We start from the raw sequence: 18,038 nt of genomic DNA on the forward strand, positions 1-18,038 counted from the left end.
AGTACAAAAGAAGCACAGTTCTTTGTAATACTGAAGTGCGATCGAATACTGAAGTGCGATCGAAACAAGATTTTACTAGGATCATATGTTTGGAAACTGTGCACCACCAGACAAATACTACACCCTTATTTTTGTCCTTGTTTGCTCTGGGTGATGCTTGGAGTTTTTACAATCTCTATGGCTTCAGTGATGTGACATTGGTGGCAGCAGCTCCACTCTGACAATTGTTCCGGCACTACTGCATGCAGTGTGTCCCACACATGTGCTTCAATCAATCAATCAATCATGGCATTTGTAAAGCGCACTACATACCAGTGAAGGTCACAAGGCGCTGGGGGGGGGGGAGCTACTACTGATCCAAGAGCCAGGTCTTGAGAAGTTTTCTGAAGGCCAGTAGATCTTGGGTCTGTCGTAGGTTGGTGGGGAGGGTGTTCCAGGTCTTGGCGGCGAGGTGGGAGAAGGATCTGCCACCGGCGGTCGTTTTACGGATGCGGGGGACTGTGGCAAGGGCGAGGCTGGCTGAGCGGAGGCTGCAAGTGTGGGTGTAGAAGCTGAGTCACACACTCAAGGTCCAGCAGCATGAACTTGGAATACAGCCACGTTTATCAGCTTTGGAGTCGGAGACACAGAGGAGGAATAAAAAGAAGAAAAGAATAGTGACAACTAGGAACTGACTTCTTTCTGCGCATATTGTTCTAATTAGGAGACACATGATCTCTCTGCTCTACTTAGAAGAACTGAAAGAATATGCTTTTCTCACAACTGAGTCAGAGTCCAAATAAGGGAACATCCATAGTGTGGTAATACCTGCATCATTACATATAGTATTTGTTTATATTCTGAAATGCTATTTATATTAAAAAGATTTAGAGACAGATTTACTAAACTTTCATGCAATGCAAGGCAGTAAGCAAAGCTGCATTGAGTGAGAGAGCTGAAAAGCTCCTTATTTACAAGCAAATTGCACATGTCTGCTCCTTCATCTGCATTGTGTGCATCCTAGATCTATGCAGACTATGTAGGCACCCTTGCACCATAACGCAAGGATGCCTGCCCTACAGGTAGGATTGCTTTGGAGCAGGAAGGATCACCTTCCTGCACAAAAATCTTTAGAGGCGTTTTCCTCTTTTTGTGCGTGCTGCAGAATGCAGCACCTATGAAAAGAGCAAATAAAAAAGAAAAAGAAAGATATTTCTCCTCAATCTGCCGTGCTTGGCAAGGCGTAGCATTTCGGCACATTCCCAGGTTCACAACTCTTACAAAATCCGGAAATGCAGCAAAATCCATGGCAGAATTCATGGGAACGCCCAGGCTCCAATCATGTAACGACTCACAAGTTGAAATGTAACATAATGCCGCGCAAGCAGCTACCTTGCTTTACATTTCTATAAAAAATCCATGCAGTGCCCTGGAAATCAGGCTGTTTGTGGCTGTGTAAATATTACTGAAGCCTTTGCATTGTACTTGCATCACTCTAAATATTTTGGGGCTTATTTACATTACATTTATTTCCCATGGTAAAAATGACGCAAAAGTGGTGCAAGGTTCTTGTAAATAAGCCCCTTTCTTTTCTCCAAGCATTTCCAACTTTCCATGTGTGCTCTAATGAACAATATTTTTAAATTATGTGTAAGCACTGTATTTTGTAGTGGAAGGGTACAATTCCAGTCCAATTACATTACAGAGATGGCTTTGCACTATAGTGCTCCAGCACAGAGAGAGAGAAAAACACAATATCTTAGTCATAATTGTACTGCTCTGCACTCTCTCTCTTTGACACAACACAGTTCATCAAATGTGGTTGTGTCCATTCTTTAGTTATCTCTAGATCTTTTTATTTGTTCTTATCTATTTCTATTAGTCTCCGTCTGTCTCTATGTGCCTGGGTCTTGACATTTTTGTGTTTTTATTGGTCTCTTTCTGTCCCAGTCTGTTACAATCTTCATTCAGCCTCAGCTTTTTCTCATCTCTCCCTAAGCACCCTTTTGTGTTTACATTACTTCATTTTTCTACTCTCCAAACAACTTGAATTCTCTGATACATTACATATGTTCTGTTATATTTTGTACCACTACCAGAGCATTCTTCTCTTCTCCTTATTCCCAACAAATTTCCACGTGAAGTGTGAATGTGCCCCGCTCTGAGGCCTAGGCACCATGCTTGTTTTTTACACGTATTTCTCTGTTTGAATGAAAAGCACAATTTTGCTCAGATCTCTTGACTGCATTTACTTTTCAAGCAGATTGTCTACTTTGCGAGATGTGTCTTGCTACCGGCACCACCCAATGCTCAGGTATCTTCAAGCAATGCCCTTCTGATGTCACTCACTGCGTCAAAGGGCTGGAGAACAACACAGTTGGTGAGTGTCACATGCCACATCTGTAACCTGACTCTGTCCTTAACATTCTGGCCAGTGCTTCATTTGTAAAATAAGTACCAGGTCCCAAGACATTTCTTAGGAGGACACTGCAGCTTGCACCACCTGTGGTCCTTGTCAGTGCTGCCAGATACCTGTACCAATGGCACACCTACATGCATTAATGAATAAATGAATGAATGATATTGTGAGATTTCTTGAGATCATGGCTACTCTGAGGAGTGTTCAGGCTCTGAGTGGAATCCAAGAGGGCAAAGGAAGAGAAGATTATAGAAGGAAGAGCCTATAAACCATTACAGTCCTAAAAGTATGACAGTTGGGACTATACTAGGTGAACCAAAGCTGTAAGAAGGACCTGAGCAAGCACTTTGGTATTATCATTTTATGAATCCTATATTAAACACTTTTCTCATGTGTGTTTTCAAAAATAGACTAACAGAGCCACCATGTGGTGAGATGTCATAAATATGTGCCGCCGTTAGGAAATAAGTCCGGGTGTCAAACACCAGAAAACACCAGCACAAATTATGAACTGATTCTCACAAATTACAGGTTGGTTGTAAGGTGCCTCTATGACCTTCAGAGTGCTCTTCCGTTGTAACTTCATGGCAGCAACTGATTGGGTAAAATTTGTAGGCTGGCATGCATTCCTACCTGGGTCCCTTGCTCGCTGTGCCCGAGGCCCCTAACTAAGCTATAACTCACTATAGGGGCCTAATAATAGTGTAACAGGTTTGTGGTGCGTGTGTTCCCTTCGGCAGAGTGCCTTGACTGGTAGTTCAAGATGGATTGTTCTCATGGGTATCAGGTCAGTACTGATTTGCATAAGACAGGCTTCTTTTGTATGGAGTGGCACAGTTGGCATAACATGATAGGTTGGAAATCTACTGGGAGCTATTGAAAGTGGTTTAGAAGTGTGGAAAAAGTTATAAAAGCATTTGAGTTAAAAATTAGTGACAAAATTCAGTAATGATCACAGTGGTAGGGGCAAAGTGTGACACCCCATAAAAACAAAATACTTAAAAATGACATTTGGTGGAGAAAGACTGAAATAAAGCTATTTTAACGCATTAAACCCTTACTTTTTCTTGGTTTGGTTATTTCACCCAGACTCCTTCACAGTAACCATGTCTGCTCAGGAACTCATACTGAGATCTTTTTTTTGTTTAATCAAAACGTGCATTTGTGTCAACAGGGGATAATGTTGTTGTAACTGTGTTCAAGGACTGTGTGAATCCCTCCGCACAAGCAGCATGTGGAAGAGATTTGTACTACCACAACTATTTGTCCTCTTTCCGGATCAGTAGAACATGCTGTGATTCTGACTTCTGCAACAATGGGGATGTGGAAGGTATGTATGAGAGTTTGTATGGTTACACAGGTAATGTACAGGGTAGATGCAGTCTGTGACTCTAACATCTGTACCAGTGAGTATGTGTAGTCTGTGACTCCTACATCTGTAACTAAGAGGGTGTGCATGGTATGTTCTGGGGGGCCTTGCAAGTCACGTACAGTCTGTAACTCTAGCATAGGGGATGCACAGGGTATGCACAGTCTGTGACTCCAACATTTATAACATTGGGGATGTGCAGGGGAGTTAGAATCTATGAATTTAATATCTACAACTGAGAGATTGTACAGTCTGAGCAGTCTGTTACTCCAACACCTTTAAAAGAGGGGATGCTTAGAATATGTGCAATCTAGTGGGGTGTCCTGCTCATATAGGGGCACCCTCACACTTAGAACCGAGCACCCTGCCTTCAGGATTGAAAAGGCCTGCTGAAGGGGTTACTTATAGGTTTTATGTGCAATGTGACTAGATATAGGAAAACCTATGCCTTTACATGGAGCTAGCACCAGCTTACACAAGCTACAATGGCAGGCCCATTTTGAAAGTTTGAATGGTCTCCCATAAGTGGCAAAATACATGCTTCAGCCCATGGGGGAACTCTGGAATACCTATGCCCTGAGTACCTTTGTACCATATAATAGGGACTGATCAGGGTACCCCAGTATTCAATCTGGGGTGTACTTACCATAACAATTTATGAGAGAAAGCAAAGAGACTAGGGTCCTGATTAGCAGGATCTGAGTCAGATTAGTCAGAAACAGCATTACATCAAGCAAAAAATTGGGGTAACCATAAGAAGAATATCCTACTTTCCTACATAGAGTATAAGGAAGGAGTGTGTATTCTGTGTCTCTGCCTCCAGGAACATTGGAGATGGGCAACATATTTAAGTGCTGGAACTTGAAAAATGCCTACACTTCACCTAGCAAGTGCTATGACTTCTCACCGATAATGTTCATTACTCTAAATCACTCATCTTTGCCCTAACACTTAACACCAAAATCAAGAGCATTCAAACCGTTGATGGTTGTGAATCAAAGCACAACACAGACGCCAATAATATCAACTTCCACATAGATTGACTCGATGGAATGTCTTGTCAGGGTAATCATATACAGGGGAGTTAAAATAGCAAGAAAGTTCCCTTCCTAACAGCATCCTCATTGCCATGAAACTTGTTCTCAAAGGTATGGGCCATAGATAAGGTTTTTTTACATGTAGAGTTTTCTTTATAGTGAGCCAGAGGTTACCTGCCCTTCCCGTCTAATTTTCTTCCCTATAAAAGAAAACATTTAGTGGTGAGTACTGGTCCCCACATTAAGTATACATATGAAGGTCTCTCATTGAGAATCCTGCACCTCAAACAATGGAAATCTAGACAATCTTTTGGGAAAAGGGGAAAAGAGATACCAGCTTACCCAGACATGATCATAGGACCAGTTGCTACAAGCCCCAAAAGAGTCCTTATAGGATGAGAACAGTGGCAGCTCATCAATGTGGGTTCAGAGTCCTAAACTGTCACATGCGAGCCACCGATAATGCCCCTCGCTTTTGGCCAGACTCCTATTTAGTTAATGTTAGCAGTGCCCATAAGAACACAACTTTCATGAACACTGACAAAGCACAAGCTGCCCCCTTGGCCTTTCCAGTCTCCTGATTACACGAGGAGGAAGGAGCTGAGCCACAAGTCATCTAATGAATGAGACTTAGGAACGCTTCACTTTGTAGACAGAAGTCTGGAGTGAGTATGTGTGAGGGACGTAACCCAACTACAGTCCACTCACACAGGCATGACCTTTTATTTAGCAGACATACTGTGCATAACTCAGGTAAACCAGAATATTTGCTGAAATGGGGCTTTCAGGCACGGAGCACAGTATCCCTGAAACCAATGACAAGAGACACAGGACAGCAGGAGTGAGATCCAGCACTATTGGAACATGGAGGGATGCTCGCACCAGGTCTTCTGCTCTCTCTGGCTCCTTATTTGCAATTTAGAAATCATGCATTGCTGGTTGAGTGTCCTGTGGAGGTTTCTGATTCTGCTGCTACAAGGGAGGAATCAAGATAAGAAAAAAATATCTGAAGTTGTTGTTTTGTGCATTTTTGAGTGTGAGTGTGTGAGTGAATGTGTGACAGGGAGTGAGCGTATACATATCTACCGATAGATAGATAGATAGATAGATAGATAGATAGATAGATAGATAGATAGATAGATAGATAGATAGATAGATAGATATATAGATAGATAGATAGATAGATAGATAGATAGATAGATAGATAGATAGATAGATAGATAGATAGATAGATAGATAGATAGATAGATAGATAGATAGATAGATAGATAGATAGATAGATAGATAGATAGATAGATACTATACTGTGTGGGATTTAGTAGACCTAAAAGGAGGGATAGTTAGCCCTCAACATCAACCTTGGTGGCCAACTGCCCCTTTTATTACCTGCAGTAAGTCCCACACAGCAGGATTGCTTACTTGTTATATCAGGCCCCGCCCCCTCCCTGCAGCACTCTGCAAATGTGCCCCCTGGTGTGTTCTAAGTTGGAGGATTAAGTCCCCTTGAATCCTGAGGGTCCCTGGGGGCCAACTAGGACACCAGGTACCTCCATTAATGCTCTGGGGGTAGGAGATGCGAGGTAGGGCAAGTAGCCCAAAAGGTCGATTAAACGTTCAACGCTCAAAAGTAGTGTTATGAATGGTATAGACAACTTAATTAGTGATTGTGAAGAGATCTTAACAGCCCCTTTGAGCGCCAATCGTGGCACATCTGATGGACCCCCCACCAAGTACCCTCTGTACCCTCGAGTCTATCCCTGATATGTTTAAAAGACCAACACTGAAAGAGCCTCCACCATCTTATCCAGTGGTTGTATCACATCCAGGGAAGATCCCACCTCCACCCTCCTACCCTAATCTAGACAAAGAAACCCATCTAGAATATGTAATAGAGTGCACCAATAGATTTGCCCCATTGACGAACACAAACAAGGATACTGTGCTTTTCTGGCAAATAGACAGCACAGGGTCAGTAGAAGACATGCACGTTGTAGTTCTGTCTGGGCCATGCAAGTGTTTGTGTTGGGGCCAGTTTACTAACCAGATAGCGGAACTAAAGGCACAGACAAGTATGTTCATGGAAGTAGTGAGCTCCTTGAAGGGTTTGAGTGATAAGCTATCTGACACCATGAAACTGTCTATTCAAAACATCTCCCTAGACAATGCCCAACTACTTATGCCCAAGCAATCAACCGACAGTGTACCTCACACTGTTTGTATTGGAAGAACAAATAATGATCCAGTCATCGCCGCAGTAGTTCCCCACTCAATTAGCAACAAAATACCTCACTTAAGCCAGGCCAGAATGTACTCTACTGCTCACAATAGTCAAGATAGGCAGCAAGGCCCTCGGCAGCAGAATAAGGAACATGGAGACTAATCTGGTTAATTTTCCAATCTTCCTTGGAAATCATGCCAACCACCAAAAAAGGGTAATAGTAGCCATGAGAAACCACAGATCCGCCCTTCCAAACGCCAAATCTTTTTGACCAATATCCCAAAAATGTCCCCTAGCTTAATTAGAGAATATGAACAATCCTTGATTAATAAAAGCACCTAATGGCTTAGACAAGTGCGGAAGTGCAGATCAGTAATTAGAGAAGACATACTCTCCGCTAAAAGGTTTGTGTCTAATGGCTCTAGTACAGATTATGTGTCTCTTACGCTGAAGTCAGCAGATTTAGCAGATAATCTAATCGCATTTGACCTAATGACATCCCACCTGACCACATATAACATTAGGATAAAATATAACACCCCCAGTTTTAAACATCAGCAACAACTGTAACAAACCAGCCCAAATTTGTAATGAGGGTTCTTTGGAAAACTAGATTGATGCCTAAGGAATACCCTCTCCCCAACATCTTGTAATGACGAAACATTCAAAGAGGGCAAATCCACCTGCCAAATCAGGGCTTATTTTAGAAATGGTACTAGGGGGTTAGGGCTAGTGGATGGGTCAGCTAGGTCCATAGAAAACACTAATGTTAGCTCAAACACCTCCCTCCTCAATCAAAACCTAGACATGTTGGTAAGTGCCCTGGAAAACTGTACCCAGGTAGATATCAGTTCCATCGCCCACAAACCTGCTATGACAAGGTTGGTTTTGGCCTCTTGGAATATAGCAGGACTGCACTCTAAAATATCATCAGCAGATTATTTAGCATTCATAGAGAACCATGATATATGGGCCTTTCAAAAAACATGGTCACTCAATCGAATCTATCGCCCAGGTTATCTAAATTTTTCCAAACCAGCCCTTGGTGATCAACTAGGCAGACCCTCAGGATAGCTTACCATATGGGTCAGGCAGCACTCTGGCTATAGGGTTGAGGAAGTACTGATCGATAGCCCTGATATCATGGCTATTCTTTTACGCCCAAAACATCCCCCTTATGTATTAGTAATTAATGTATATGCACTAGGGTTGGTGGGTGGTAAATTATCCAACACAGTCTCCCTACTCAATAGCTTCTTAGACAACAACAGGGGCACTAGTAACCTGGTGATCGCAGATGATTTAAACTGTTCATTCGAGCCTCTTGATCATGAGGCTGGCAGCCATAATGCCAAGGAGGACGCCCAATGGAGCATCCCGTCCCTAGACTTACCACCGATAAGGAAATGGACAGAGGCAGCACTCCAATTAAAAGCCCTGTGTCTGGTGAGGGCCATCAGGGCGGTTAAGGGGAGGACCCCCTCAGATAGGATGGGTTCTCATACTTATTGTAATGGGCCAAGAAGAAGTTGTATTGACTACTTTTTTATTAATCTGGAGTTATGGTTTTCTCCTATTGACCTGGTGGTTCATGAGAGAAGTGAAAGCGACCACAATCCTGTGTTGCAGGTACTGGGTTTTCTACAAACCCAGCCACAGGTAATCGAGAGGGTGTCTGCAGATGTTATTCTATGCAATGACCTGCGAAGGGTCAAATGGGCCAAAATTATTGAAAATGACTCCTCATTACAGCAGATGAAGGCAGCAGTGGAGTGTACATTAGTAGCACTACAAAACCTAGAAACGCAGGACGATACTAATGCTATCATTACGCAAGCCCATGACGATATTTGTCAGACTTAAATCCTTCTTTGTCAAATCTCAAAAATCGAATCGAAAGGTCACTCCAAAGCCTGTAAACTGGTACAATAAGGCTTGAAGAGAAGCCTACAAGCAGCTGTCCCTAGCCACTAAATCGAAGGTAATGGGGGACATTAAATATGCGCAGTAAATGTATAAAAACCCAACATGAAGCTACGAAGGAGTGGAATGACCAAAGATGGCATGACCTCCTCCTGTCGAGCAAAGAAAAAGGCATGTAAAAATATTGGCAGTTAGTGAAATGTCATAGCGGTGAACTTAGACAATCCCCCCTCAATCACGTAGCTTCCGACCAGTGGGTTTCTTATTTTGAGGCACAATTTGCTGTCCCCAGTGACAGCACAGACCAGTTTCAATTACCTAAGTTAGATACTGTGGTGTTTTTTGACAGAGAAGAGGTTGAATCTGCCCTGAACGCAATACCAAGAAGAAGGGTCCCTGGCCCGACTGCATTCTGGCAGATTTGTTTTTACATGATAAAGATAATTGGCTAACGTATATCCAGATACTCGCAAATGCGATAGCCAGTGGAGCTCTCATTCCAGAATCCTGGTGTGGCGTAGAAATACTCCCAATCTATAAAAAGGGAGATCACTCTTGTCCCAGCAATTACAGGCCAATTAGCCTAATAGACTCTATTCAAAAGGTCATGGCCAGGCTAGTCTTGAGCAGAATCCAGACCTGAATTATAGACAATGATATACTATCACCCATACAGGCTAGTTTGCGCCCACACGTAAGCACTATTGACCAGGTTTTTAGGTTTATATTAACCTACTGGCGAGTCGTAACAATTGCAAGAGGAACCTTCTATGCAGCATTTATCGATCTCAAATCCGCATTTTGACTTGGTCCCCCGCAAAAAGTTATGGCGGTATTAAAAGATCTAGGGATGCCATTAGAATTACTTGTAGTTAAGCTGAACAAGTTAAACATTGCACAGGTCCAGTGGGTCTCTCAGGGTAGTTACGGACAGGTTTCCAGTGTCTAAAGGGGTTTATCAAGGGCGTGTCTTGGCTCCAAACCTATTTTCGTTATTCATTAAAGGGTTGTCAACTATTTTTCCACCCACCCTAATGACGCTCCCTCTCTTACTGTTATGAAGATACCCATACTTCTCCAGTATTGGGGTGTCTTTCATAGATTCACATGCTTAAATATTCCCCGTCGTCGAAGTGGGAGTCCCACGGTACATAACATAGCAATGTAGCAATAACACAACCATAGATAGGTAAGGAAAAACCATAGAGTAGCATTGAATCATAGAGCTTTTAAATAGAAAAAACTTGCCACTTTTATAACATATTACAGTCATTGTGAATAGTCCAAACTCCAGCCAATCAAACGTTAGCACCCTCCAAAATGTTCTCCTCAGAGGTTCAGGCCCTCAGATTTTCTACGGCACGTCGTGTGAAGGGAGTCTCCCTGAGCTCTGCTCAGTTTCTTCTCATTTTTCTTCTCAAAGAACAATTTTTTGTCATGTCCACAACCAAGAAGTCCCTCTTCACACCTTGCGGGACATGAGGAAAACAGTGACTTCATTCTAAGGACCCTCATAAGAAGTGCATTTATTGCCTCTACCCTGACCACCAGGTAAAGGATTGTAAAATTTGCAGGACTTTCCCTCAAAAGACCCTTAAGAACAGGGAGGGGCGTCTCCTTCTATGGCTACAGAAGTTGAAGACTATGGATAACCCCCTATCAGATGTGGAGAGTGTTTCCTTAGTCCGGACTACTTCATCTTTGAAGAGAGCCAGTGAGTTGGAGAAGGTTTCTCCTAAGACTAAGGTGGCGAAGAAACATCATGTTGTCAAGTCCACTGACCGGCCTTTAACTTCAAAAGGGGTGTCTCCTGCCCCTCAGAGTCTATCTACACCCTCTACTCCCTCAAGATCTGACTCTCAGGCATCCAAGACCCGATCTGAGCAGTTTTTCCCTAAAAAACTGGTTATCTCATCAACAAGCTCGTCGTCGCTTCCTCCGTCGACGAGGACTGCTGTCGTCACTTCTACAGCGACGATTCAACTTCTTCATCTATGATGCCGGCTATGATCCTGTCGTTGGCGACATCACCGTCGACGTTAGTGTCAGTGAAGGTGAGGCCTCTGTCGTCTACGATGCCTTTGACTTCGTTGACGGCGTCTAACAAGCAGAAGAATCATTCGTCGACACGCACTTCTTTATCGACTAAAGCGTCAGCTCCATCGACGATGGCGTTGACGCCGATGGCTTCGTCGTCGGCGGTGGCTTCGTCGACGGCGGCTTCGTCGACGGCGGCTCAACAGCAACGTCTCTCGTCGATGGCGACAGCGTTGACGCCGGCTCAACGCCAACTCCTCTCGTCGACGGCGACAGTGTCAACGGCTGCATCCATGGATCTGGTTCCTTTGAAGTCTTCAGGTTCTCTGCTTCAACGGCGATGTTCTTCTTTGGATACTTTGACGCCAATCCAAACTGCTTCTCATCCTCCAGCAGAACTGTTCTCTTCTGACCTTGGTGACGATGAATCGGAGGAGGATGACACATTTAGGGCTGCTTGCAGTCCCTCTGAGCTTCTAATTAAATGTCAGGATTTTGATGACGACCAGGAGTATGAGGACTTTTCAGACCGTGCCAACAGCCTGCACCAGATATTCCAATGGCGCAGATGCCTATGTCCCTTATTTCCAACCTTCAGTTCATGCTGGATGACTATTACAGACGTTTTCCAAACTCAGTCCAGGCTTCGACAGCACTGCAAGCGCCTCTTCCACCTTCGGTTACTACAGAACCGCTTTCTACGCCTTCTACTTTGGCGTCCAGATTACATCACCAAGACACTCCTCAAGTCATTGATGAGGATGATGATGACAGAGAGGAGGGTGAGCTGTATGAATGGGACAATTATCAAATTCAAACGCCGTCCCCCACCACTCCAGCTCTTCTTGATTCTCCACCCGTGGACATAGTTGGATTTCATGTCCTCATGGAAAGGGCGGCAAAGAGATTTCACCTCCCTATGGTCACTAAAGAGGAGGATTGTTTCTTGTATGGCTTTAAAGATCAGCCACAGAAACAAGTGCGTGCTATTTCCATCATCGATTTTATTTGGCAAGAGGGTTTCAAACTCATGCAATACCCTAATTCCATTCCTGCTGTCCTTCCACGACTAGATAAAAAAAACAAGAACCGAAATTATTGCACAGCTGAAACCTGATTCCATTATTACTCAGGCAGCACAACCTCGTGCCAGGAATCCCTCGTCTCCAGTATCGGCTCCTCCGGACGTGAGGGAAGACGCCTTGACGCCATTGGTAAGAAATTCTCCTCTATGGCGGCAACTACAGTACGAGCGGCCAATTCCCTAGCTATCCTCGGCCGTAATGACTGACAAATGTGGTCGGACAATGCTTCCCTTGTAGATTTACTACCAGAACCTTCTAAAGCAGAAGCGCTGAAGATTCTTCAAGAAGGGGAAAGGATTTCCTCGGAGATTATTGATTGTGCTGTTGACGTGTCTTCTACCGGTTTACGACAACTGGCAGGTGCTGCTGTCCTCAGGTGGCAGGGCTGGTTAAAAGCCACTTCTTTCTGTCAAGAGGTGCAGACGAAAATATTGGACATGCCTTATGATGGTGAATCACTGTTTGGCCAACACATCGATGATGCCCTTCAGACGATAAAGAAGGACACCGACACTGCTCGTACTCTCGGCACACTTCAACAGCCGTTTCAGGGTGCGAGGGGTCGTGGCTCCTCCTCTTCCTTTCGGGGAGGTTCCAATCAATATTGACAATACAATTCTTTTCAAGGCCAACAACGTTACTCCTTCCAGAATCAACAATCGTACAGACACCCGCCAGCCGCATCTTACAGACAGTACAGAGATAAATCCCCTTATAGAGGAAGGGATTCCTCCAAGAAACAATGACTTTTTCCATCTGCCATTCTTGATGCCTCCCACCCTCGCAAAGGTTGGAGGTTGAATCTCCCGCTTCTACTCAAATGGTCACTGATTCCTACCGATCAATGGGTTCTAGATATTGTGCGCAGGGGGCACGCTCTAGAGTTTGTAAAGATCCCTCCCAATTCTCCGCCCAGAGGTCCTCCTCCTGCCCATCTGAAGGAACTTTTAGGTCAACTGAAAATCTTATTGAGAAAAGGCGCGATCGAAGTGGTTCCGAACTTACGAAGGGGCAGAGGATTCTATTCGCGGTTCTTCCTTATACAGAAAAAGTTGGGAGAATGGCGCCCTATTCTGGACCTACGCGCCCTAAACAGATACATCAAGAAGCAAACATTCCGCATGTTGTCTCTTCAGGAGGTCCTTCCTTTACAATCCCAAGGAGAGTACATGACCACACTGGACCTTCAAGATGCTTATTTTCATGTTCTTATTCTGCCCAGACACAAAAAATTCCTCAGAGTGGCCGGGAGAGATTTCCAATTCAAGGCCCTTCCATTTGGCCTTCGTTCTGCTCCCCGAGTGTTTACCAAAGTCCTCGCACCGGTGGCAGCTTATCTTCGTCTACAAGGAGTACAAATTTTTCCTTATCTGGACGACTGCCTTCTAAAGGCATGGTCGTTCGAACTGGCATCCCGACATACTCTACTTTGCAGATCCCTCTTCCAGTCTCTGGGTCTTACGTTCAACATGGACAAGTCTCAATTTGTCCCCGCTCAGGACGTTTTTGGGGGCCATCCTGGTTAAAAAGTCTGTTTCTGTTTGGCAGTTGAAGTCCTTCCTAGGGATGTTGTCCTCTTGCATTCCCCTAGTCCCTCACTGCTGCCTGAAAATGAGGCCCATCCAGGAAGAACTCGACAAGCAATGGGCTCAAGTCTCAGGATCCTTCAACGATATGATCAAGGTCACATCTCAGAAGAAAACGGCTCTGTTGTGGTCGACTCTCGAAACAACTTTTCTTCCGGTCGTCTGTTTCTGGGAGACACTCCAAGTTTCACTCTCACAACGGACGCATCTCTCGAAGGGTGTGGAGAACACCTTCAGGACCTCACAGTAAAAGGACGGTGGAATGCCCACCAAATGACCTGGCACATCAACCTTCTGGAGTTACTTGCCATTTTTCTTGCGCTCAAGGCTTTTCGCGCCATCATCCAGGGAGATTCGGTGTTGATCCGGACGGACAACACAACATGCATGCACTATATCAACAAACAGGGGGGCACACGGTCCATCTTGCTATCACTTCAAGCTCAACAAATCTGGGATTGGGCAATCCAGAATCAAATCACTCTGACGGCAGTGCATGTTCCGGGAGCATCCAACATTCTAGCGGACTCTCTAAGCAGGTCAACCTCGTCCAATCACGAGTGGGAATTGCATCAACCCACACTGGATCGCATCTTTCGGTTATGGGGCCCACCGGATCTGGATCTGTTCGCAACCGATCTGAACTGCAAGTGCTCCTTTTACGCAAGTTGGCTTCCCCAACCAGAGTCGTGCGGGAATGCCTTTTTGATGAACTGGTCAAAAATATATGCCTACGCTTTTCCGCCGATTCCTCTGGTCTCCAGGGTTCTTCGGAGAATGAAGAAAGAACCTTGCCGCATTCTGCTAATAGCTCCCAGGTGGCCTCGACAAGTCTGGTTTAAGGAACTCCTGCTCCTATCGCAATGCGACCCGATTCTGCTCCGCCCACTTCCGGACCTTCTGACCATGGATCGGGGACAGGATTGTCATCCCAACCCAGCCTCTCTTCGCTTAGCGGCATGGAACCTGAGCACTATGAGTTTGCCAATTTAAACATTCCTTCCGACTGCAGGGAAGTTCATACTAAGGCTAGAGCACCCTCCCCTATGAAAACATACAAGCTCAAATGGAAACGTTTCTGTCCATGGTGCGACGCTGCTCAAGTACATCCTGTTCATTCCACACCAGACCAACTTTTGCCTTTCTTTTTACATCTAGCAAAATCTGGCCTCTCGCATTCTACTCTTAAGGTTTTTCTGGCAGCAATCTCAAGATTTCGACAGGATGGTTCCACCTCTCTTTACTCCTCCAGAGTAATTCAACAGTTCTTCAAGGGCCTTTTTAGAATGTTTCCTCCAATTCGTCGACCGCCTCCTCCTTGGCATTTAAACATTGTATTGGCACAACTCATGAAGCCACCGTTTGAGCACATCCATAAAGTCGATCTAAAATTCATTACATGGAAGACTTCGCTGCTGTTGGCTCTCACTTCTTCACGTCAAGTCAGTGACATACAGGCGTTTACTACTAAACCGTATTTTCTTCAATTCACCAAGGACTCTGTCTTGCTCCGCACAAATCCGGCCTTTATCCCCAAAGTGCCATCGGATTTCCATCTTAATGAGCCAGTCATTTTACAAACGTTTTTTCCTAATCCTCAAACGTCAGCAGAGAGGACTCTCCATTCTTTAAATATCAAGAGATGTCTGAAATTTTATCTTCAAAGGACAGCTAGTATCCGTAAGTCTGATCAACGTTTTGTGGCCTACGGACGGATGCGAAAGGGACATCCAGTCACCAAACAGAATATTGCACGCTGGATATCGACTACAATTGCCTTTTGCCATCAGCAAGCTGGGAAGCCACTTACTGCAAATGTTTGAGCGCATTGTACCAGACATGTTTCCTCTTCTACTGCGCTATTTGCTGGTGTGCCGCTTCAACACATCTGCAGGGCTGCAACATGGTCCAGCAGGCACACCTTTACCAAACATTACTCCCTGGAAGCTGCTGACAACGCTGATTCAGCCGTGGGACAAGCGGTCCTACGTAATCTCTTCAAGTAAGGTGAGCTTCTGTTGCTTCCCTCCTCTTGTATACAAGGTACCATTTTTTGCCTTTATGTTTCAGTATCTCTTTGTACTGTGTATTATGATGATTTTATATGTACCTTGAATTATCTTGGTATCATTGCTTACTATTCTTATTCAAGCATGTGAATCTATGAAAGACACTCCAATACTGGAGAAGAACAAAAGTTACTTACCTGTAAACTGTGGTTCTCCAGAATTGGTGTCTTTCATAGATTCACATGCGACCCACCCTCCTCCCCTCAGAGGCTCTCCTCTTCTCCTTGACTCTTTGTTACTCTTGTGCTACGAAAATCTGAGGGCCTGAGCCTCTGAGAAGAACATTCTGGAGGGTGCTAACTCCTGATTGGCTGGAGTCTGGACTATTCACAATGACTGTAATATGTTATAAAAGTGACAAGTTTTTTCTATCTAAAAGTTCTATGATTCAATGCTACTCTATGGTTTTTTAGGTCTCGCCTAGCGATCTATTGTTGCCGACTTGAGTTCGGAAGAGGGACAGGACATGTGCACTTTCCCCAGACAGCTGATGTGCACCCTCACGGCGTCTCTTTTCTGGCGATGCGAGCTTGTGGCCAGACAGCAGATGTACACGCTCATGGCGTCTCACGCGCACCACGCACGCCGTCTCTTCTCGCAGCCGGACAGCAGTTGTGCACGCTCACGGCGTCTCGCTCCCTGCCCTACCACATCTCTTCCGCCTTGTTTAATTCTACTACGGAGGCTGTTCTGCGCTCCATGCCGACTTGTGCCCCAGTCCAGCCTCTTGGGTTACGTGTGCTTCAGGACCCGCAATCCTGCATACAAGCAGAGCTATGGGCTACGATCAGTGTTTGTGTGTCCAGATCCTGTATCTTGGTTTACGAGCGCTGGAGGACCCGCGGGCCTGACTACAAGCACTGGCGTGTGCTCCGATCCAGCCTCCCTGTGGCTCTGACAATTGAGACGCGCTGGGTGTGCACTCTCATGAAGCAGTGCAAGCCAGACGACTGTGTGCCTCAACCCCAGCCCGAGAAGCCTCACTGCAACGTCCACGCCCCCCTCATCCAGTCTGCAGGAGAGGGACAACGTACAGCAATGCTGGCCCTGTGACTAAGGACCGCCGACACCGCACCGGACCCTCACGAGGTATCTTGCAAATTCAGTAGACGCGGGCGAGCCCTGACCTCGTAGCGTCTTGCTCCAGCTCTGTGGGCCCATGTAGAAGTACTTTGGTGATTACCTGGGATTGGAGCAGACCTTGTAGTAATGCATCGCTCACCGCAGCCTGCTGCCCTGAATCCCTTCCGATTTCAAATCCTAGTGGGACCATAAATGCCATAGTAGAAGCGAACCGGCTTCCAAGACGGCAACATCACACGTAGCTTGCAAATACTTGTTGTTGGTTTCTGTTACCTCCCGAGTGTTGAATGGGTGTTGTGAACAAAATGTGTTAACCCAGGAGAAGAGGAGATCGGGCATTATTTACCTACCCAACAATGATTTGTTAGCAGCACCAACCTTGAAGCTTGTCCACAAGCATACATGCCAATAGACCTGATTCATGCGGGAGAAAAATCGCTTTTATTTTGGCTCTCTCCCGTCTGAAATTCACCTGCTTCAATAGAAGTCAGAGAGAGAAACACATTTTTTTTATAATATCAATCTTTCCCCTCCTAAAATGTTGGCATGTATGTCACTCACAGAATTGGTATGGGCATAAGGCCGTGGGCGTTTCCTTAAAGCACACCCTTTCACTTAGAGGGGTGGTTTTAGAAGGCTATATTATACCAGCCCATGAAGTCCACCTCTCAGCCCCCACTTGCAGGCCCGTGAATGGAGTCTGTGAGATGAATGCCATTTCGCTAAAGCACCACCTCTTGATGGATTTACATAATTTCGATTGCACCAAAAATACAAGCATTTGCAATGCAACCAGTCTCGCATTTACGCGAGTTTCAGCTATTGACATTGTAAATGACAATGGGCCATATGTAGGTAGCCTAACATTTACCACTTCATAAATACCGAATTTTACCGATTCGGTATTTATGAAGTGGTAAATGCTATGTAGGTAATCCATCGGTAATATTTACCGATTCGGAATGGGTCGGTAATTTAGAATCGGTATTTACCGATTCGGTACTGGTAACTGGCTTCCCATTGATTCCTATGGGCCAGGAGGCCCATAGGAATCAATGGGAAGCCAGTTACCATTACCGAATCGGTAAATACCGATTCGGTAATGGGGGGAGCACAATCAAGGGTGGCAGGGTGTCACAGTGACACCCTGTTGCACCCCTGATTCCAGCAGGTGTGCACATGTGGTACACATACATGCCCTAAGGGCATGTATGTCTGCCACATTGCACACTT

At 45.1% G+C, this 18,038-nt stretch overlaps 1 protein-coding gene across 2 annotated transcripts in view; it reads left to right on the forward strand.

Annotated features, from left to right (window-relative positions):
* The window catches only part of LOC146830445 (phospholipase A2 inhibitor and Ly6/PLAUR domain-containing protein-like), a 226,339-nt gene that overhangs the window by 174,358 nt on the left and 33,943 nt on the right, over window positions 1–18,038 (forward strand). Inside the window, exons 3-4 of one of the 2 annotated variants that reach the window (XM_085604682.1) lie at window positions 2,243–2,359; window positions 3,573–3,728. In XM_085604682.1, coding sequence (XP_085460808.1) covers window positions 2,243–2,359; window positions 3,573–3,728 — 273 coding nt within the window. The remainder of the gene's footprint in view (window positions 1–2,242; window positions 2,360–3,572; window positions 3,729–18,038) is intronic. The other variant, XM_085604684.1, reaches the window with a different exon arrangement.

The sequence above is a fragment of the Triturus cristatus genome, chromosome 5_1 (genome assembly GCF_964204655.1).
Source record: "Triturus cristatus chromosome 5_1, aTriCri1.1, whole genome shotgun sequence".
Lineage (NCBI taxonomy): Eukaryota > Metazoa > Chordata > Amphibia > Caudata > Salamandridae > Triturus > Triturus cristatus.